Consider the following 22,400-nt stretch of genomic DNA (forward strand, 5'->3'; position numbering starts at 1 on the left):
CTTGATTATGGACACAGTTCACAAAGTTTTATTCTGGAAATTTTAACCTGCAGTAATTCTGCTCCTTCAAAAGGTTTAAGTAAACAGGAAAAACTCTGTGAAGTTACAATCTGTACACAGCTTCCTGGAAAGCTATTTCTCATTCTACATTATCTCAGTTAGCTCATTTGCTGAAAGAGTTTTCTGAAGTTACCGTCTCAAATAAAAACAATGCATTTGCCTATACAGCCTCCTATTTAGCCTGGAGGTGTTGAAGAGGCGAGCTGCAGATCATCAGAGAAGCAGACCCCATATTTGTGGATGGTGCCAGTGACGGCCAATAAGTAGGTGTAAAGCAGGATGGAAATGTCAAAGGTAACAACATTGATCAGGGAATCTTTTTCATCAGTCTTCTATTCTGGGATTGTATAAACTGGAGGCTTGAAAGTGGGCAGAAAGATTTGTTGAGACTGACAGAGGAATGGAGAATATGGGAAATAGAGCAAAAGTTCTCTCTGAAAGAACCATGGTGACATATAAAGGAAGGTCCCACAATCGACTGTTGTTGGACCATATGGAAGCCTTCAGGAGTCCATATTCCTCAATTTCTATCCCTCTCCTGATTCAATCTCTGCATTCCATCTGTGTTCCAAGACATCACTTTTTTAATTTCTGTGTCTCTTCTCGATTGCCCATTCGCTAGTTACCATTTCTCCCCTGAGCTACAAATTCCCCAATCATCATCTCTCCTTCAGAGTCCCTACTTCCCAATTCCCCCTCTCTTTCCCTGATCCTCCACTCCAGTTTTTATGTTTCCCCGAACCCTCAATGCACACCTTATTCTGTCTGAAAATGCCAAATCAATTTCTCTTCCCTAGCTTGCATTCTCCGGCCTCCATCTCTACCACTGGACAATAACCACTCCAGTTTCCATCTACTTTTTGTCAATTAGGTAAATTATTTGGATGTGAATGTAGGAGGTTTGGCTAGTCAGTTTGCAGATGACAACAAAACTGGTGGTGTAGTGAGGTGCTGCATTTTGGAAAGGCAAATCAGGCCAGGATTTATTTACTTAATGATAAAGTCCTGGGGAGTGTTGTCTACAAAGAGATGTTGGGATGCAAGTTCATAATTCAGACATTGGGGAAGGCATTTGATATGCTTGCCTTTGTTGGTCAGTGCATTAAATATAGGAGTTGGGAGGTGATGTTATGGCTGTACAGGACATTGATTGGGCCACTTTTGGAGTACTGAATTCAACCCTAGTCTCCCTGCTTTAGGAAAGATGTTCTTAAATTGAAACAGTTCAGAAAAAGATTTACAAGGATGTTAGATGAGGTTGGGAGGTTTGAGCTATAAGGAGAGGCTGATTTGGCTGGGGCTATTTTCCCTGGAGCATGGGAGGCTGAGGGCTGACCTTATAGAGGTTTATAAAATCATGAGGGGCACTGATAGGGTAAATAGACAAGGCCTTTTCCCCAGTTTAATGGAATCCAAAACGAAAGGTCATAAGTTTAAGGTGAGAGAGGTAAGATTTAAAAGAGGCCTAAGGGACAACTTTTTCACACAGAGGATGGTGCATGTATGAAATGAGCTGCCAGAGGAAGTAGTGTTGACTGGTACAAATACAACATTTAAAAGGCATTGGGATGGGCACATAAATAGGAAAGGTTTAGAGGGATATGGGCCAAATGCTGGCAGATGGGATTAGGTTAATTTGGGATGTCTGCTCAGCATGGATGAGTTGGATGGGAGGGTCTATTTCTATGCTGAACATCACTCTGACTCCATGAATCCTCATCCTCCTGCCACCCAGCTCTCTAGCACCACCACAATTTCTGGGTTCATTCCCCAAACTCGGACATTGCTGCCCCCCCCCCCTCTTCCAGATACTTCAGCAGCTTCCAATCAATGCACCAGTTGATCAGTGGATAGTCCGATCACTGAACCGAACCCGGGCTTCCCTGAATAGTAACGAATGACGTTGCAATGGAGCAGCAGGCTGTGTGGATGAGAAGTGTAGTGGAACACTGCATGTGAGAAATTCAAAGCACTGAGCTCTTAAAGATAAAGCTAGGGAAAGGAATGGCTGATTTTGGGGAATTCCCAAATTTCCAATTCTAACTAGGTGTAGCTGGCTCAAAGCAACATCATTCATTGTAAAGATCTTATAATGCAGTGGTAGTGCCCCTACCTCTAGGCTAGAAGGCATGGGTTCAAGTCCTACCCTGCTCCAGATGTGTGTCTGCACAGGTTAATTTGAAATGCATTCATAACAAAGATCTGTTACAGGCTTTGGATTACTGGCTCAGAAAATTGGGACTGGTTGGAGGCTTAAAGTGCCAACTTAATTATAAAATCATTAAAGTTTAAAAATAAAAGAAGCCAGGGATGTGTCCAACATTATTTATGTGGCATTTTAAATTATAGTAAAGCTTATTACTTCAGCAAATTCAAACCAAGGTCTCAGTTCTTTGCTTCTGTAAAATTAAATGCTAGTGTCAGCTCAGTATTCATATCAGTGTATGAATGTTGAAACTTTTGTCATAAAAGTGTAAATTGTTATGGAATGCCTTACGCCACTTAGAATTTAACTTTAAAAATGCTTTATTTGTGCTTTTATTGACTGCAAGATGTCTCTGTTTCATATTTTCTTATAAAGATACTATTTTAGGAACATGAGCTTTCATTAGTTAGTGCATTCACCGGCTTATTTCTTACACTTCCATGAGTTTGCCATAGCAGACGCTGGAAGATCATACATATGTATGAAAGGAGAAGCCCTCATAGCTCTCATTAACATTGACAAAGAATACTTCGAGCTGTGGGTGTTAGGAACTCCACACAGCCAGGCAAATGGAATTATATTAAGGCATCATCAGCTTACTGAAGCACTGAGTTTATCCTCAGTCGATGGACCTCTGTTTCCTCACAATTATCACTTGCAGCAAGGCTATTATTTGCTAATTCTTTTTATTCCTTGGAAAAAACATCCAATTAGATAAAGACAGGCTCCTCCTTTTATTAAAGAGCAAATGATGGGGAGTGAAAGAGCGGACAAATAGAATTTATGGATTAAATTCCTCTCATAGAAGTGGGGGAAAAAAAGAGAAATCCGATTTAGCATGTTGAATATCTCCATTATAACTCGTTCAGTGCCTCTTTGCAACTCTGTGGATTTTTTTTTGTGATTAATCCTCATTTTACCCATGCCCGGCTCCGTTTCAATAATGTACGTGCTGGTGCTTCGGCTGGGTGGATGCAGAGGCCTCCTTTTCTTCCCTGTTAATTGGTTGAGACCACCAGAATTCGAAGGCTACAGATGTCGCTGATAGTTTGCCTAGGGAGCACATTCAGGCCCATCTGTTGCGGTCTAGAAGCCTGTTCTTGTGTCCAAAAGGCCCTAATTTGATTCTTGTCAGAAACTAATGTAAATGCAGTTACCTCTTGGGTCACTGCTGGGTTTTATGCCAGTGAGGTCCTCCCCCCCTCCCCCATTTTTAGACGTTGGTTGAATAGGAAAAAACGAGTTTCAATGTAAACTAAAGAAGCTCTTCACGTTAATGCATATTACAAATCACAATGTCTGCCTTACAATCGGGTTTTAATTTTATTCTGCATATAATTAATTGAATCCTTATAATAAGACTGTGGAAAGAAATAGAAAATCCAACAATTGACATTTAGGTGGGAACTGTTGAAAATTAAATTAAAATTGCTTTCAGATCCCTAGAGTTCTCAGTTTCAAGTGGAAATCAATCAATAACTTACATTACAAATATTTCTGTATTTTATTGAAGACTGTAATGATCCTGCCCATATGGTTTGCAAAAACTTTGCCCTTAGGTTGTATTAAATTTAAATTTATGTGCAGCCAATAATAAGCCTGTTGCTAAATCCCATCTTTGAATCCAAGCTGACCTTAAGTAATATTGATCAGTGAAAACTTTGAGAGATGAGGATAGTTGTGATTCCTATCTTTGGATTGGTCTGTTCTACAGTTGTTCATCTGTGGATTAGCCCATGAGTTATCTGACAGGTGATATATGACTATTCTGCCATGCGTCCAACTGCAGACAAGTATTTTAATTATTTTTAATTGATCTTATTTTTACCTAATGGATTTCTCTATTTACTATTCTTCCACCCTTCCCCCACATCCAATCCACAGTATTCTTTTTTGAAGTTCACGTGAGGGCAGTTTCAACTTAATTGAGATCAGGGAAGGCATCCCCAGAGAAAATGCAAGTGCCAATGTTAATCTGCGAATGAAGCCTGAGTAATTTTGCATTATAAATATTTTGCTGCCTCCTTCCCTTCCTTCTCCCCATCCCACCTTTAACTTTGTTGTAAACCTGTGAAATAGAATCAATAAACCACAGATAAATTGCATTTGTACTGCATGTGACTTGCTGCGCTTATCCGGTCAGAATTTGTGAACTGGTGTTTGCAATTGATAAAAGTTTCAGGAATTTTTGTTTTGGAAAAAAAAAGCAGGGAAGGGATTTTGTGTCATAAAGGGCAGCAGGTGCAGTAGGCACCAGACTTCTGGAATTTGGGTTAAAAGTATCTCCGGTAAAGGAAGAACTTACATTGAACATTATACGTACAGCACTTCTGAAAGCCCCAAGATGCCTCAAAACACTTCATATCTAACAAGAGACTTGTCAGTGTAGGAGAAACAGTAGCCGAATCAACAGGAGAGATATGACAAGATTATCAAGTGATCAATGTGGGCAGAATAAGGTACAAGGGTATGGTGGTGATGGGGTTGTATAATTTGTAATTTCTGGTAAAACGAAAAATGTACGCACTTCTGCAAAGAGAGAAAGGTACTCACAAGTGGAACGTGGAGTTAAGGCTGTAATCAGGTCAGCCATGATATTATTTAATGGTGGAGCAAGTTTGAGTGGATGAATGGCCTAATTCTGCTCATAATCCGTTTGTACATGCTGTACATGCGTATTGGGTAATGGTTCTAAACAGTATTTTTTTTAATATACATCTCAAAGACCATCCTCTCTGGCACTATGTTCCAGTAATCTAAAATTCCAATGCATAATAACTGCAAACAAGATCAGTGTTACATCTTGACCTTTCTGGGGTTTAATGCTTCTTCCAAAAGCCCTACCACACATTTTCGTGGAGATATACATAGATACATATAAATTCAGAGCAGAAGCAGACCATTTTTCCCATTCAAACCTGCTCCATTCATCATTTCATGGCTGACCTGTTTTTACCAAATTCCATCTTCTCATCTTTCCTGATAAACTTTAATTCTTTTGCTTCATAAAAATATTTCCACTTCTGTCTTAAAGATATTGTCTGACCCCCATCACCACTGTGGAAAGAAAATCTTGCTTTAAGTCTTTCTTAAAAAGGTGACCGCCAACTTTTAAATAGTGCAGCTTATTCTGGACTCAGCAATGAGAGGAAATATTGTTTCTATATCCACCTTGTCAAGACCATTGAGATCTTCTATACTTCAGTCAAGTCACCCCTCACTCTCCTAAATTCCAGTGGAAAGAGGCCCAGCCTGTCCAACTTGTCATAAGTCACTCATTCATTCCAGATATCAATGAACTAAACGTTTTCAGAGCCACCCCTATTCTTTAAGAAGGAGATCAAACTGCATTACTCCAGATAATATCTTACCAAAACCCTGTATAATGAGCCATTGCATCCTTTAATATTAAATTCCTCTTTTAATAAAGGATAGCCTTCCACGTATGATGGATGATGTAGAATGTGCAAGGCAGGTTTAATTTATATTTAATGTTTAGTTTCATAATCAAAGTGGGAAACAAGATTGCCTATTTGGAATGTGAATAGTTATTGAGTGTGAAGAGGCATTCAGATCTGAAGAGGATGGAATTTACACTGAGTTGATTCACAATTTCAATATTTTAGGGGCAACTCATTCAGTATCATTCGTAAGAATTGTGTGTCTAACTACGACTGGGTCTCCAAGATCAAATAATGAGTTCACAATTCAGTTCAATCTCAAGATGTCATGATCAACAACATTCTCGATCCATTTCTAGTCCCCATTGTCATTGATTTAAAGAAGCAGTATTCCAATTCGTTTAATCAGATCTAACTGATTGGTTTCCAGTTCCTTCAGATGTCTTTGTGGAATGTTATTATTGGTAGATGCCCCTTGTCAATTACATGGTCTCTGATTAGGATTACAATTCATTTTATTGGATTAGAATTCTGTGAGTTAGTGCTTTGGATTGAAAAATGTTCAGAAGTTTACATTTTTAAAAAAAGCAAAATGCTACTAATATGGACTTCATGCACGTTGCTGAAATCCAGGGATATTTAAAGACCCGAACATTACATTAGAAACAATGAGACTCATGATGTGAAAGAAGTATAGGCAAAGCAGACCTTCACCCAGCTGAAAAATAGTTGTTCACCCTGTTGTTTGTTGTCACTGTGAGACAAATGAGGATTTGATCTATCAACGATCCAGGTGGCATTTTATCTCCCAAGTGGCAGTAACACTGGGAAAGAGGATTTACATTTCCCATAAGGAAGGAGGGGAGCGACCACAAGCAGAAAACATTATCACAAAAAAAGTTGCCTTGAAAAAAAACGGAAATTGCTGTAGAAACTCAGCAGGTCTAGCGGCATCCATGGAGAGAAAGTAGAGTCAATGTTTTGGGTCCAGCGACCACTCATCAGAACTGATTGCAGGTAGGAAGAGGAGATGACTAGGAGCGGGGTGGCGGGGGGAGGGGAAGGGAGTGAACAATAGTTGGAGACGGAGCCCAGAGGAAAAAATAACAGCAGTTGGACAGACAAAGAAATGGATAACGGTGAGCTAGGGAAAAAGAAGAGGTGCTAGTGGGGCCCATCAGTAGGTGAAAATGGGTTGACTGTGATAAAAACAGCCCTTGAGATGATAAGGCTTGGGGTGTGGGGTGATGTTAAAAAAATCCCGAAAGGAAGTGCTCAAGCCCTAAAATTATTGAACTGGATATTGAGTCCAGAAGGCTGCATTTCCCCGAGGGGGAAAATGAGATGCTGTTCTTACAGCTTGTGTTGAGTCCCACTGGAGCATTACAACAAGCTCAAGTCAGAGATTTTGGCATGGCAACAGGCTGTGAGTTGAAATGGCAGGCAACCGGAAACTCAGGGTCATTTTTGCGGACAGAAAGTAGGTGTTCCATCTTCTCAAAGTAGAGGAGACCACATTGTGAGCAGCGATTACAACAGGATTGAGCAATTCACTCCTTTCCCCTCCCCATCCCCTGCCCTTAGCAATAAATACCATCCTGTCCTAGCTACAGTCAGTTCTGAGGAAGGGTCACTGGATCTGAAATATGGACTCTGCTTTCTCTCTACAGATGCTGTGAGACTTGCTGAGATTTTCCAGCAATTTCTGTTTCTTGTTTCCGATTTCCAGCATCCATAGTCCTTTTTTAAACTATTCTCCTGATTACTGATTGACGTCTGTGATAGCTTCAAGTTCCACTTGCCAGAGCTGTTGTAATGTGTCTGAAAAGGTTGATTGATCGTTAAAATCTCGACCTGGAGACTCTTATCCACAAGAGTGTGTATCAGGACCCCTGTTTGTCAGTGATATCAGGGACCAGACCTAAAATTCTGCATCTAGTGTCAGTGCAACCATGAAAAGTAGTTGTGAAAACAAATCCATTCCAGTTTGTTTCAGACAGACACTGAATTCAGGGACACAATTGTTTGTACTAAATTTAATCAAAATACCAAATTCTGCCCATATTATTAGTCAGTATTGGATTTTATGCTCCCAGGACTCCTTGTCTGTACTTCAGTGTGAAAATCTGTTTCCCAATATCCAGTTATGCAATTTTGATTCTTTTCACCAGGTGGCAGTGCTCTGGTTTGTTACCAGATGCAGGATCCACAATATTTACGTTTGATCTCACTAATTGATTTAAGTTTTCAAAGAAAAAAGCATTCAATAAAGTGGTAGAGTAGCATATAAAGATGTTCACTAATGTCCTTCAGTGAAGGAAAGATCCTGTCTTTTTACCTGATCTGACCTCTATGTGACACCAGTGGCTCTGTGTTAGCAATCTTCTGAACCAGCCTGGCAAACTCTTCAGTTGTTCAAATGATCCAAGTGGTTCAAGGTCTGGGCTCACCAACACCACAGGGAAATGGCAGTAATTGCAAATCTTTAAAGGGCTCTTCTCCTCCTGAGATCACAGGCTTTCAGTACCGTATAGCTGCATCTTATTTTTTCTTAGGTTAATTTTGCAGTGTCAGCTGTCTGAGCAAAACCCATTGCTACAGGAATGATGTTGTTGATGGGAGTCTGATACCTGGGCGACCACCAGATTAACACTGAGGAACAAGAACTGCCAGCTCTTGATTGCCATCAAAGACTACTTGATCATTTTCAGTGTTAATGTTTGACAGTGCAGTGACCTAGTCTTGGAACAGCTTGTAGTAGAATTTCCTTCTTAATTTGATTGAGCATTAATCACACAGGCCTGGAAATTACACTTCCCGACCAACGTATTTGAAAGAGGTTGGGAGGAGGTAAAGTATGTGAAGTGCCAACCTGTGACATACCCAGCTGCCCCTGACCCAGCTCAAATTTTATGGGATGGGGTTTAGGCATACAGCAGGCCATCTGCTCCTATTGAGGCACGTTAGTGGTTATTAATTGGCCTCATTAGGGGCCTTATTCTGTCCTCAGCTTTATTTTCCTTGCAGGAGGTCGTGGTCCATGCCAAGGTGTGTCTGCAAGGGGGTGTAACTTCCCTTGAGACTCCCCTATCCCTCCAACAAGGTAATTCCACCCCCTTTGTCTGCTGTCCCCTCTCCTGTCTCTTCAACCCTGAACCTCACCTCCCCCTGCACCATCTCTGGGACCTGCCAGCCTTGCCTCAGAAATACACCATTGATGTCCTTGTTGTCTGGACTGTGTAGGCTTCTCCTTCTCCAAATTGCCATTAGCCTCAGCAGTGGACATCACCCAAAATGATGCTGCTGGGGCTATAGAACTGCCAGTGAACCTAATTGACAGGTAGCTCTCTAACGCAGGACATGGTGAGATCAGGTTAGAAGTCTTCCATCACAGCTCCCAGCATTAAACTGCTGTAGAGTATAATGCATGGACTTCCTCACCCCCACCCCCACCTTTTTAGTTAGGCTTAGGTTTTAGGTACATTGTGCTCCATAAAATCCAGCTATGGTGTGGGATTGGATTTATGTGCAGGCCTGACTAGGTAAATTTGGCAGGTTTCTTGGCATAGTTCATCAGGTTTTACAATAACCCTATAGTTGTTTTAGCACTTCCCTGATGCCAGCCTACAGCAGTCATATTTCCCATGTCTATAATGAATCCAAAACTTCTGAGCCATTAGACCAATGATGACCAGCCTCATGTGTCTTAGACTATCAGATAATGTGTGTCTGAGATTACATCCTCAATAGAAGATATGAGATCCAAAATAAATTAATCTTTCTTAAAAAGCAAAATGCAGGAGTTCCAAAATGCTGGAAATGCATTAAGTAAAATCAAGAAGTAAAAATTTCTTTAGAATATGGTGGGAAATAAATCCAACATTCAGTGCTTTGCATCCGTCCACAGAAATGCCTAGATGATCCAATGCTTCCAACTGCCCTGTTGTGTCGTTTGGGAAGCCAGTTTTCTTACATCCCAATTTTGGTGTCACGCCTCCCCCAATGAAAGCATTAAATGGGGTCAAAACCTCATGGTTTTGTATCTGTCTTCACAGTTTTTTCTTTGCTGTAGTGCAAGTGATTGAATGTTGGGTGCAGTCGCTGTTTAAAGTTGTTTTATGGTCATATTATAAAAGTGTGACATTTGTTAGCGGAACATTTGTCTTCCAGGGCTGTACAGGTGTAGAAATCAGCTGCATGTTACCCATTCTTTGGCAATCTGTGATGAAACACCTTACTATATATGCAGCGAAGTTACAGGATTGATGTTCTATTTCCCATGTCACAACTGTATTCAGGAGCTTTTTGGGGACCTAGTGAATATGTTATGAAGGCTGGTGTATGTGGATTTAATATAGATTTCAAATTTCTGTTTTTGGACAACAGAGTGTGGAGCTGTACTGGGGTGGATTGTTTTTATCAGACATGTCTAAGTGATGAAGGGGGCAGATGGCAGCAATGCCTCACCTTGACCTGGAATGTTTTCAGAGCTGTTGCAGCAAGTGTTAGCACATCCGGTCCTCACATTTACACTTGCTTGATCAGTGCCCCCGTTGTCAGGTGTCAGTACTACTGACAGCATGTTCGGCTGCCATAGCAGACATTTACGGTAGCTTCAGGAAACTACTTAAGCAACTGGAAGTGTTTTTATTCTGAGATTAACAGATAGCCAGTCGCTGACCCTGAACGTCTCTTTACCAGCTAATTTAACCATCATGTTTACCTGGACTGCAGTGTTTCAAATGAAGAGAAAGACGTACTTGAGGAAAAGGCCTGTTTTATTCTTTATATGATTAAGTATCGGCTTGAATCATATGACCTTTAATAAAATGTATTTCTAGAGTTTGCTATAAATTGTATACAGGGATTATATTTCTCATTGCCTTCCAGCAATTTCCAGCACTCTTTTATTGTTTTACTTCCAATATCATTGTGTTTTTTTCAAGTTATGTGGGAAGAGTGTGAGGGATAACTTTGTAAATAAATATTACCTGGCACCCCAGCAGCCAACACAGAATCTCTATTTCTACAGGCTCAAGAGAGTATCCTTGTTCTTGGCACCTTAAAAATTCCCTTGAAAACATTTCCAAATCTGCTTTGGATCACTCGCCAACAATCTTTTTTTCACAAACCTCTGGTTGAGGTGCTCTTCACATGTTATTGAAACTTGAAAAAAGTTCTACCCATTGCACTTAATGATTACAATCCACCTAGGATACCCGTTTCTATATGCACACAACCTCTTGCCTGTTTTGGGCAAACATGATGTGTGTTTATTTAAATGTCCACTTGAAGACAGCTGTCCTTGCTATCCCAAATCAGCTAAGGTAGAAAACCTTACTGATATTATATTCTCCACTGGCCACTTTTCAGGCAAAACAAAATGGGCTGTTGACATTTAAAATGTACACTAACGCAATCTAACCTAAGAAAACAAAGTGTGGGGCTGGATGAACACAGCAGGCCAAGCACCATCTGAGGAGCACAAAAGCTGACGTTTCGGGCCTAGAATCTAGGCCCGAAACGTCAGCTTTTGTGCTCCTCAGATGCTGCTTGGCCTGCTGTGTTCATCCAGCCCCACACTTTGTTATCTTGGATTCTCCAGAATTTGGACTTCCCATTATCTCTGATCGCAATCTAACCTTATGTTATATTTCAATACTGATGGAGTTAAGCATGGTCCAAGATCCTTCAGTGGTGTGTTCAGATGCCTGACCACGTCAATATACAAAGAAAACCCACGGAGAGCTCCCAGTGGGCTGGCAAACTGCCTTTCTTCAATCAGTAACAGCAAAAATAGATGGCATGGTCGTTCCTTCATTAACTATTTGTGAAAATGCTATTGCTTCCATGATTGCCACATATAGACAGTGGCTACACGACAGAAGTAATGGGCTGCAATTTTACTCATTCCTCTTCCCAGGAATGGGTTGGCAGGTAAAATTAAAAACTGGGTGGGAGGCCTCTGCCAACCTAAATCTATTGATATTTAATTGGTGACAGGATGGGTGTTGGGTGGCTCACCAGCTTTTCATCCATTTGAGGCCCTTGAGTGACCAATTTATGTCTACTTAAGGATGTCCTTCCACTGCTGGAATTTTGCCAGCATTGGAGTTAGCCCACACCATCAAATATAAAGACTGATGATCAAGCTGGCTCCAGCAACATTATTGCCCAGGTACTGACTGCAGCCTCAGCACGGACCATTGTTTCTGCTGGCACTGCTGGATCTGAAGTGCTATTGACCATCTGATTGGCTGGAGGGGGTATGTCCTCTTCTGAGAAGGCATAAGCTACAACCTTGGGCACATTCCTGCTTGAACCATGCAAAATTATGTTGGGTTGGGGAGGCAGGTTGACATTGCAGTCAGTGTGCATAATTAGTGCTCCCACATAGAATTCAGCCCATTAGATGTGAGGCATATCCCAAGAAATGAAGCATTACATAAATGGAGGTTCATTCTTTCCCTCAACGTAAATGGATTAACCTGTGTTAACCTTTTATTCTCCTAATGCTGCCAGCAGAAATTTCAAGCTTTGAGGTAACTGTAATTATATTGAGATATTCGCTAGTGGCAGTGCTGGGATGGCTAGGAAAGAATGTAGTTATAAACATGGTAAATATTCCTTGTGCATTTGAAGTTCGAGTGGTATCTGAAATTACCACTTTCTTACACATTGTGCCTGAATGATTTATTTTAAGATGCTAAAGAGAAATCCAGAATTGCAAGTCTTCTTTGTTTTAATATATCTATCTTGTGCACATTTGAGCCTCGGGACCAGAGCATTCCTTTTTCTTGGTGATTGCTGTTATTGACTATGTGGCTGAGATGGAGAGGACCTTATTAGTGACACAAAAGAAGTTACCAATACTAGGTATATTGCTCCTGTTGCAGCCCCACAAAGTATCCTGGGGAAAATCTCCCCGATGACTCACTCTGCCCAGAGTTTGAAAGCCTGTTGGTCCACTAACAGTAGTCTTCTCTGCAGTGTGGTAAAGTATTGGCCTATTTAAATCTTTTTTTTGCAGTTTTGTTTCTGCTAGTCTTTTCCAAATTGAGGAGCACCTCAGATACCACAGCAAATCCACCAGATCTCAAGCATCTTCACCCTTGGTTATCAATAGCGACCTTATATAGTAATCATAGACCTGCCCTCCCATTAAGAGAGAACCCACTGGTGGTGGTTTCACCTGAGGGACGCCATGCCTCAGGCAAGGGGAGAGATGGAGAAGGAGAACCCTTCAGGGTAACCTCAGCCAATTCAGGAATTGAACCCCCAGGGTCGGTATCACAAATCAGCCAACTGAGCTAACCAACGCCCTGGTAAACTGATATTGCCCATGAGAATTCACAATGCAGGTCTAGAGAGGGAGATCTGAATCAGCCATTCCTGCTGGAGATTGAAACCCATGCTGTATTCACTTTTCCACACTCTGGAGTATAGTAACTCCGATTTTCTCACAAGAGCTGCAAGACAAGTACCTCAGGCAGTGCTGACGTCAGGTGGTAGTTTTATTTTTGTTTTACCAGTGCCTCCTCTGACGACAAATCTGAAGCAGCAACCGCTGTTAGCCAAAAGTTACTGGTTGAAACCCAGCCAGAGGTTTGCATTTGCCAAAGGAGAAACGGAGTTGACGCTTTGTGTCCAATATGACTGCTCTTCCGAGCTTCTGAGTTAAGACCTTAAAATGTTACAGCACACAGGCTGCCCCTTCAGCCCAAGGAATCAGCTCCACCGTTCAATCAGATTGTGGTTGTTCTAATAATCCTCGACTCCACTTTCCTGCCATTTCCCCATGCTTGTTGATTACCGATTAAAAATCTGTCGATTTCAGCCTTGAACACACTTAACAACCCAATCTGGACAGCCCTCTGTTAGGAAACCAGCTGTACCCGACTCGGAATGTTAACTCTGTTTCTCTCTCCGCAGAGGGTGCCAGACCTACTGAGTCTCTCCGTTTTCCATGCTTGTTTCAAACTGCAAGTCCCACCGCACTTTGCCTTTATTTGAGAGTTTCTTCATTGTCTGTGCGTGGTTCAGATTTCCAGCGTTCACTGCAGGTTCTTTCCCTGATTTTCCATCAGCTGATTTTATGAATCAAAAATCCTGGGCACGCATTTGTGATTTCCCAGGATATGTAAAATCTCCCTTCTGAGTTACATTTGCCTGGAAGTGTGATGTAATCACTGCTCTTTGCGTTTGTTCGTCCACCCCCAGCACGACGGGCTGAATAGCCTCCTTGTTCGCTCTGTCACTCACTGGTTCTCCTCCTCCGCACCCTGTAGCGGTTACTGAAGATGTGCAGACTTTGACAAGCCAGCGACAATGTTTGAAAGCGCACAGTAGGTGTTGCTGCTGGTGGAATGCGGGAATCTGCCCCATTGTGTGAATGGAGCAGGTTTCAGAGCATCTGCAGCTGAGACAGACAACGTGAAGTTGTGCGTCTTGGACCTGTAGAAGCACTCCTGTTTTGATGGATGTGTGCTGTGGCCTGGGGAGTCAATCGGTGAATGCATCTGAGAAGAAAGAAATGGTGTGGGTGCTGGGAAGTGGGTGCAGCATGTCTGTATGTGTGTGTGAGAAAAGAGTGTTGCAGCTGTCCATGTCCCAGCACCAAACCTAGTCATAAACTCTTGAAGCTGTGGATAATGTCCGCGGAGGCTGCCCGTGTATTTTGATGGGACTCCAGCATTATCTCGCCCTGCTTGAGTCTTGCAGATAATTGATGACAGTTTGAGTTAATCATTTCTCCCCTTTGTTCGCCAGGTAGTTCGCCTGAAGGATCTTTTATTTTGGCTTTTGTGTCTTCCCATAGGTAATTGATCATTCCACACCCAGGGAAGTTCAATTCATAGTGGTCATGAATAACCAAGAGGTGGTTGCACTCCTCCAGGACTGCAAGCAGGCCCTAACCGCACCCCCATCAGAACCATCAGAACAGGACATGACAGAGTATCGGCAGTGCGAAGGTGAGAGCTATTGAGCAGCCGAGCAAAGGGATAGCGGGCAGTGTCTGCAAGACCCACCAGCACGGTCCATGCTGCCCAGAGACACGATGCCCTGTTGCTTCTGCTTCGTTTTTCTTTTGGCAGGCGAGTGTCGAGAAATAACTGGATTTACAGCACATGAATAGGATTTAGCCTTGAGTAGGGAAGGAAGCACACTTTGTCACAATGAATTGCTGTCAGTTCTCATTTTAAGCTCCAATAAACACGAGGGGTGAATAGTTGCTGTGATAGAACAGTAGGCAAACTCCTGCTGCACGTAACTTGTCAGTAATTTCTAACTTTAAAGGACATTACCCTTTTTTAAAGACTAGTGTTGCTAGTCTATATGTGCAAGTATTGACAAAGCTGCTTTGTGGAACTCTGGACATTTTATGTTTACAACCCCCAGGCCTCTCTTTAATAAGACCTCACATTTCAAGACATTCGTACAAACTTTACCAACCTAAAAGAAACGAGAATCTCCGCAGACCCTTGAGCCGCACTGTTTGCTAAGACGACTTTGTGGACGGTGTTTTGAGAACACCACTGACTGAGCCACAAACACTTCTACTTTGCAAAGCAGACACAATGGTACCGCAGATAGCAGCAAGTGATCTGCCGTGCACATTCATCAACACTCTCTCTCAAATCTCGGCCGTTGGGCTCAGGGGGGGTAGTGATGCTGCACGTCGAATTAAGGCTCAATGAAATATTACATTTGCGAGCAGGCTTGAAGAGTACGTGGTAACAGTTTTGGCAGAGCTGTGGAAAACCGCAGCTGATAGCTTACCAGCCTTTGCTCCCTATCTTCTATTGCAACTGAATTTCAAGGTAGACGTTATTTCTAGATTACTGTTCACAGAAAAGTCTCCTAATTTTTATCCACCTGCTGAATGAAGCATATCCAAGGCAAAAGCTTGGGTGTGAAAGGTGAATTCATCATGCTTTAGTCATTCGCATATATTTGAAATATAAACCCATGCAACTAATTCAAGGCAGCAGTTACAGACGACTTGTTTCAACTCCTTTCTAAGTAGCTTTTACTGCTTCAGTAATGCTAGCCATCTAAGGTCAACATGTGTATGCTTTGCAAATCACACATACTTCAATTCACTGTGGCACTCAAGAAGAAATCTGAGCTTAACTCACTTAAAAGGTGTCGAAACAAAGTGTGAAGAGCATAAATAATCACAGGATCCTCACGATCATATTGGGTAAATTTAACATATGGTGCTACACTGAGCCACGAGCAACTCTAAAAGCATCATGGTCAATCCTAATTTCTTTCACTTTCCATTAGGCTCATTAACAGTGAGAGTTAGAATGCCCTTTAGGATGTGATAGTTCCAAAATGGTAACTCTGGTGATGTGGACAAATGCTGGTTTACCAGTAGTCATACAGTTCCAAATAATAATCCCCACTGGGTCTGTAGGTTTATGGCAGTAACTGGAGGATCCTGCATGAGGGACAGTTAAAGCAACTCATAATACTGACCACTAAATTTTTTACCCTAAAATTCACAGCATCACCAAACATAAACCAGCCTAGATGCTGGCAAGTGTACTGTGGCACACCCAAGTTTCAGGATGAAAAATTACGTAAAATTATAAGAACAAGCAATATTATTTTAATATTTCTCCAATTGTGTGGCACAACAATGGTATTGTTATGACTGGATCACAAATGAGAGCCACATTTGCAAATATCAGGCACTGGGTGAAAGCGTCAAATTATTACAGTTCCAAAACGAATACGCCAAGTTTTCTGAGTATGGCCAAACTGGCTCCCCATCTTTATTCACCCATCCCCTCAGACAGCCACAACAAGGTTAATTTACAGAGGATCCTCTCCTTTCTGAGCACCTTTCTCCCAGACCAATTTAATTTATGATTTTAAAAGGAGCCAATTTAACAAAGCTTTCTCAGTTTACAAATGAGGAAGTTTATTAGTTACTAATTGCAAGAAGAAATAATAGTGCAACACAGATTAGAAATAACAAAGTGAGCCTGAAGAAGTAGGCAAGTTAAAATATATTAATCAATTTCTTTGGATCTTTCATGAAGAGTAGATTTCTTGGCTTTACAGGTTAGTTTAATTTTTTTAATCTTGTTTTCTTTTGACAATGATTGACTGGCTACACTCAGGAGCAAAAGAGTTCTACTTTTGTCATATTTCCTTTTGACTGGCTAGCTGGCCTTTAGCACCCGGAGCAATTGAATCTTTTACTTGCAATGCAGGGGTGACCAGTGGGTATTTCTTCAACGAAGAGTTTCACAGTGGACTAGAACTCAAACTCAAACTAGTACACACAAGTACCTCAGCACACAAGCACACAACAGTCCCTCACCTCACTAACAAATCTTCTTCCACCAGCCCACAAAAACAGGGCTTTTAACCCCTGTTCTTCTGTATTCTTGAAAGAAAAAGATGCAACACCTGTGTCTTTCCCAGACTTCCATCCTTCCTCCCAAAATGTTCACAGTCTGAGAAATCTCAATTTGTGGGGCACCTCTCCTCTTTGTAGCCCTTTCCTTTGAAGTTTCCTTGATGCTTTATCAGGAGTGATATTCCAGGATGCCTTCTTCCCAGATAGATACTGAATTTATATCACAGTCATTTTTCACATATATGTCTTCTTGTTATATGAAAAGCAATTAAAATATCAAAATGTATACAAGTGATCCAGGGTTATGATCTATCATCCTTATATTATGAACAGCATAGCATTTATGGACCACATTTTAATTTTATACAAAACGTTTAAGCACCACCAATTTTTACAGATATGATGCAGCTGATACAAACTTGAATTGATCCTTTACCTTGCAGCAATACACAACGTTTAAAAGTGGAATATGAACCATTTTAAGTAAAGCATTATTAGTAATGCAGTTGGTGACTGTAATGCAATTACTGAATCCAGCATTCTCAGCAAGTTTAGCAAGCCTACTGCAGTGACACATTCAATATTCCTGACATTGATATCAATCTCATGGTGGCCCAAGGTGCAGGCGTTTAATCACAGCATACAAATAGAATACTGTTGTATTTAATGAAGAACTGCCTGAAACATGGAAATCCTGTTGCCCTTTAAACTGGGTTCCTTAAGCTTTCAACACTGGGCAAGACATTCCTTTGTCTTTCACATTGTATTCCTGTGAGGTTCTAATCAATTTTGTTCCAGTCAAGGTAAGAATCCCCAGTAATCATAAAAGTCATCAGTCTCCAGTATTCAGTTAAAAGAAGGGAGGGATAAGGATCTTTGGATGTTTCTCCTCAGGCCATTGTGGAGCTTCAACAAGCTCCAGTAGAAGGCAAAAGTATTGCTTATCTCTACAGTAAGTTACAAAATGTGCCTCCAGATTTGTTAACTTTTGTTTTGATCAAATTCTCAGATGAATGGCCTGTCATATTTCTACCAATTTGAACATTTAATGTAACTGTGAATAGTAGTCTGTCCTGATTAGTAGCAAACAATGGTATCAATAAAGGACAAGAGCTAGGTGTAAAATTTACACCCACAAAGAGGGAGAATGAGAGAGAGAGATTTCAAACCTCTTTAAAAATTTGTAATTTCCCAGGATATGTAAAATCTCCGTTCTGAGTTACATTTGCCTTGAAATGTGATGTAATTGGTGTAATCATTCGTGAGAGATCCGAGAGCTCAAACAGGTTGTTTTCCCTCTACTATTTAAACGTTTGAGCCTTCTCAGTTAATGGGGAGGAAAATACCAGTTGGTGCATTGAACTTTCCTACCACAATAAGTACGATGGCTGAAGAATTACGAGTAAGCATTTCCTCCTCCACCATATTCCCTCTTCCCATCACACACCATACAAACAGGTAATATGATGGTAGGCACAAAAAAGAAGACAAATGATGAGGATAAATATACAGTAAATTCATTACCACATCCCTAGAAATCAAAAACAGCCCAGCCACGCAAATCAATTGATGTCTATAAAGATGTTTCTATATGATGCGATCTCTGCTCCAGTTGGGAGTCAGTGCACCTGTTTCTTATGGGCCCTTCAGAGAGTCAGTAGCCACTACACCAGGCAGCAATATGTTCCTGAGATTCATTATCCTGTGGGAAAATTGTCTAATACCCTATTCCTAAATATTTTAAATTCATGCAAACTGCTCCTCCCAAAATTGTCAACTGATAAAAAAAGACAATTTCACACTCCTTAAGAGTAATGTTAACTTTGCTGTGACCTGAAGAGCATGGAGCAGTGAATCAACTTAATGTTTGACAGAGAATTAAAATTATGCCTTCTGTGTAGGAGAAGTTTCTAATACTGAACATGAATTTGCCTTTTGCAAGAAAGAACTTCTGCATTTGAGTGTTGATGCCATAATTCATTCTAGATTTATCTTTTAATATTCACCATTTACTATCATTTACTACACAATGTTGTCCCCTCTCACTGCTTTCTTTCAAAGGCAGAAAAGCCCAGTTTCTCTTGCACTCCTCTTAACTCAGTTCACTGACAGAAGGGATCAGTTTTGTGGCCTTTTTTTTCCACTGCCTCCTTGTGTTCATGTTTCAAAATGTATAGAAGTCATTCAGTACTCAAAGTTTGAGAAGAGAAAGAAGCTTAGCTTAGTATCACCCAGAATTTATCTTTGTTAATCCAGCCTTATTCATTAGCGCAAGGGATTGATGCATAAAGCAAAGCAGTAATGAGTAGGTAGGTGGACATTATTGATCAGCGCTGCATGAGTGGATTAACTTAATCACAAGGTAGAAAAAAACGTGTTCAAATACTGATTCGTATGTTTAACCAATTGCTGAATTCTGGCTGGCGCCCAAATCAACTTCTCCAAAATTGTCTCTGAAATTCTGCTGCAGTAGTGCTGATCCCCAACTGTAACTCCGGCAAGAGACTGAGAAAACCACTGGTGAATTGCGAGGATAAATATTCCTTTATTGTAAATTCATCTGTTGTGCAGAGTTCACAAAAAGGCCCCAGCTAACTCTGTTTAAAACAAATCCCGGGCACTTTGCTACAGTGAGCATTACTAAGTGTTTTGATGATCATTTTGTCTCATTCTGCCATGGTTCTTCATGCATAGAGTGTCATTGAAAGGATTTACTTCCTTTAAAAACGTTTTTTAAGAGCTGATTGAGTTTGTTTACCTGCAGGGCATGGTATAGTAAAGCACCCACTGACAGACAAATCACCATTATGATTCTTTTGTAAGGACTGAGCAGCTTGTAGTTACTCTCAAGTGGACGTGCTTTCACAACTTCAGATGCCATATCTTTAGCATTTGCAATTGAGGTGTCTTTTATTTCTTTGAGATTTCCTTACATGAACTTTGACCTTCCTAGCTTCACTCTCTGCTGATCTGAGGACCCTGTTGGAACAGGCAAAGGAAATGAAGTGGCCCTTTGTGCCAGAGAGGTGGCAATACAAACACGAAGTATGCCCAGAAGACAAAACAAACCTGAAAGATATCATCAGCGAGAAACTGCCAGATTTGCTGGTATGAATAATGCACCTGTTGCACACAAAAAAAGCATTTCCTTTTAAAAAAAGAAATCATATGTGAAAGCAAATTATTTTGTCTTTTAATCTGTATATCATCATAATATGTATTTAGTACTTTCAAGAACTTATCTATCAGAGTGTCTTTCTAGTTTTGGAAATTTATTTTCATTCTTTCACATTAAGCACGAAGCTAAACAAATGCTGTTCCCCAAAACTAATGAGTAAAAGTGACCTCTCTCACATGAATGGAGATGAGCCAATATTCCAAACATTTTGAAAGCCACAGACGTGAGGATCATTATAAAAGAGGTGTCGTCTCTTCCCTCCCCCATTTTTTTTAAACAAACAAAGCCAAAACAACCCATTCTGTCTCAGGAATTCAACTAAAAAGTTTTCATACATTAGCTTCACAAAGGGTGTTCAACATTTTTCTCAGAATCTCTAAATTAAAACAGACATTCCTCACACCCCGCTCAAAAAAAGTCATTATTTTTTCTCCACCACAAAGCCGCGGATAAATATTTTCCCTTTATTTTTGCATGAACTTTTAAGTCCACGAACAATTTGCTAAAGAAAACTTAGAGAAATCTTTTTAAAAGTCGTACTGTGTCTTGTGCATTTTTGTTTTTTGCGGGGGGAGGTGATTGTCTATAAAAGTAGTAAAGCTGTTTTTGTTCCTCCAAGACAGGAATTTATAGCTCTGCCTGACCTTCGTTATCCCACACAAAAGCTTTATAACTTTAGAGAGTTTGCCTGCATCAGAGGGCTTTCTCACAGAAGAAACACCTGCAGTAAACTCCCCAAGAAACCTGTGTATATGAGAGATTAATGCAGCAGTAATAGCGACCCCGTGTTTCTTGTATTATGCCTTCTCCCCAGGTAGACGGCTCTTTTCTGAGATGATACCAATTATTTATTGCTGAAACATCTGTTGATAACCGCAGCTGCCACAGCCAAACAAAGCAAATCATGGGGTCACAAACTATTCAGGCCCAAAATCCAACCTCATGCCAGTTCCAACCATTCACTCATACTTGAGCCCATAGGTTAATGTCTCTTCTTGAAATGTTTCATCATGCTGCTTAAAAAATACTTTGTAAACACCACAGCCTTTGCAACCGGCTTTGAACTATTATTTAATGCTGCTGGTAATTTATATTCCAGTGCCATTGTGTACTTCTGAAAGAGAAAGAGGTGGACAAAAAAAAAGAATTTCCAAACTGCAAACAGCGCAGAGAGAGTGCCACTTTGACCTGTGATATTATTTACATTTAGGGATGCCACTTGTTTTGCAGTGACTGCATGATTTGGTTGTATGGACATTCTGTGGCCCTCGTTTCAAGGAAGAAACATGAATACAGAATCAGAAAATATGCTGCAGTGTTTAAACAATTGTTTTTGGTAAAGGTGCTTTAATTATAGTGTTTGTTTTAATTAAACCACACAATCTCATACAAAGCTTCTCACAAATGCAGGACAGTTGCAACTTGAAACATGTAGGTCATTTCCTTTTGAGCATTTTAACCCGCTCTTAGTTGAGAGCCTTTAGTTACAGTTGTTCAAGACTTTTGTAACTTACATTTTTCATACATGGATCTAAAAGTAACTATTTTTGAACCATTTCCCACTACATGGTGTGATCAAGATTTTTGCCAAATATAGATTTGTATGAAACATCCTCCAATATTTCTTCAGTAACATGAAAATAGAGAAGGAGCTTGGAGGCATAACAAGCTCTGAAAATGACCTGTGTTCAACTGCTGCTGTTCTATAGAATATGGTGAAAATTTTAATTTTATGGAACAATGAATGGTTTTATGATAAAACAAGCATTCAGTTCATGAACGACTGATTACCGCTCTGACACAAACCTGTTGAGATTCTCTTCAGCTGGATGCTGAAAAAAACCTTCCATTTTTTGACCTGGACCAGCATAATCTTGCATATTTATACAGATTGTTTTGGTCATGTCTTTTCACACAGGAATCTTACACATTTGAAGTGACTTGTGGCGACCTTAGCCCAGTTGCCCACACATTTGATGCAGAGGGTTAGATTTCCTTGATAATTCTCTGGGTCATCCTCCCCAATTCCAACAAAAGGACTGGGAAATTGTCTGCTTTTCTCAGATCTCCAGGACTTCTTGGCCAAGCTCCCAGCAGGTAGTCACGAGAATCTCCTGAGAAATTATAATTATTCCTCACCACCTTACAATCTGATGAACAGAGTCTGTAAAAATGATC

General features: G+C 40.7%; 1 protein-coding gene across 2 annotated transcripts in view; it reads left to right on the forward strand.

The window, feature by feature from the left end:
- alpk1 (alpha-kinase 1) overlaps nt 1-22,400 on the forward strand; it is a 117,152-nt gene that overhangs the window by 29,542 nt on the left and 65,210 nt on the right. For both annotated transcript variants that reach the window (XM_048544906.2, XM_048544897.2), the window contains exons 2-3: nt 14,486-14,639; nt 19,998-20,152. In XM_048544906.2, the coding sequence (XP_048400863.2) occupies nt 14,531-14,639; nt 19,998-20,152 (264 nt within the window). In that variant the 5' untranslated portion in view covers nt 14,486-14,530. The remainder of the gene's footprint in view (nt 1-14,485; nt 14,640-19,997; nt 20,153-22,400) is intronic.

This window comes from Stegostoma tigrinum, chromosome 1 (genome assembly GCF_030684315.1).
Source record: "Stegostoma tigrinum isolate sSteTig4 chromosome 1, sSteTig4.hap1, whole genome shotgun sequence".
In the NCBI taxonomy this organism is placed as follows: Eukaryota; Metazoa; Chordata; class Chondrichthyes; order Orectolobiformes; family Stegostomatidae; genus Stegostoma; species Stegostoma tigrinum.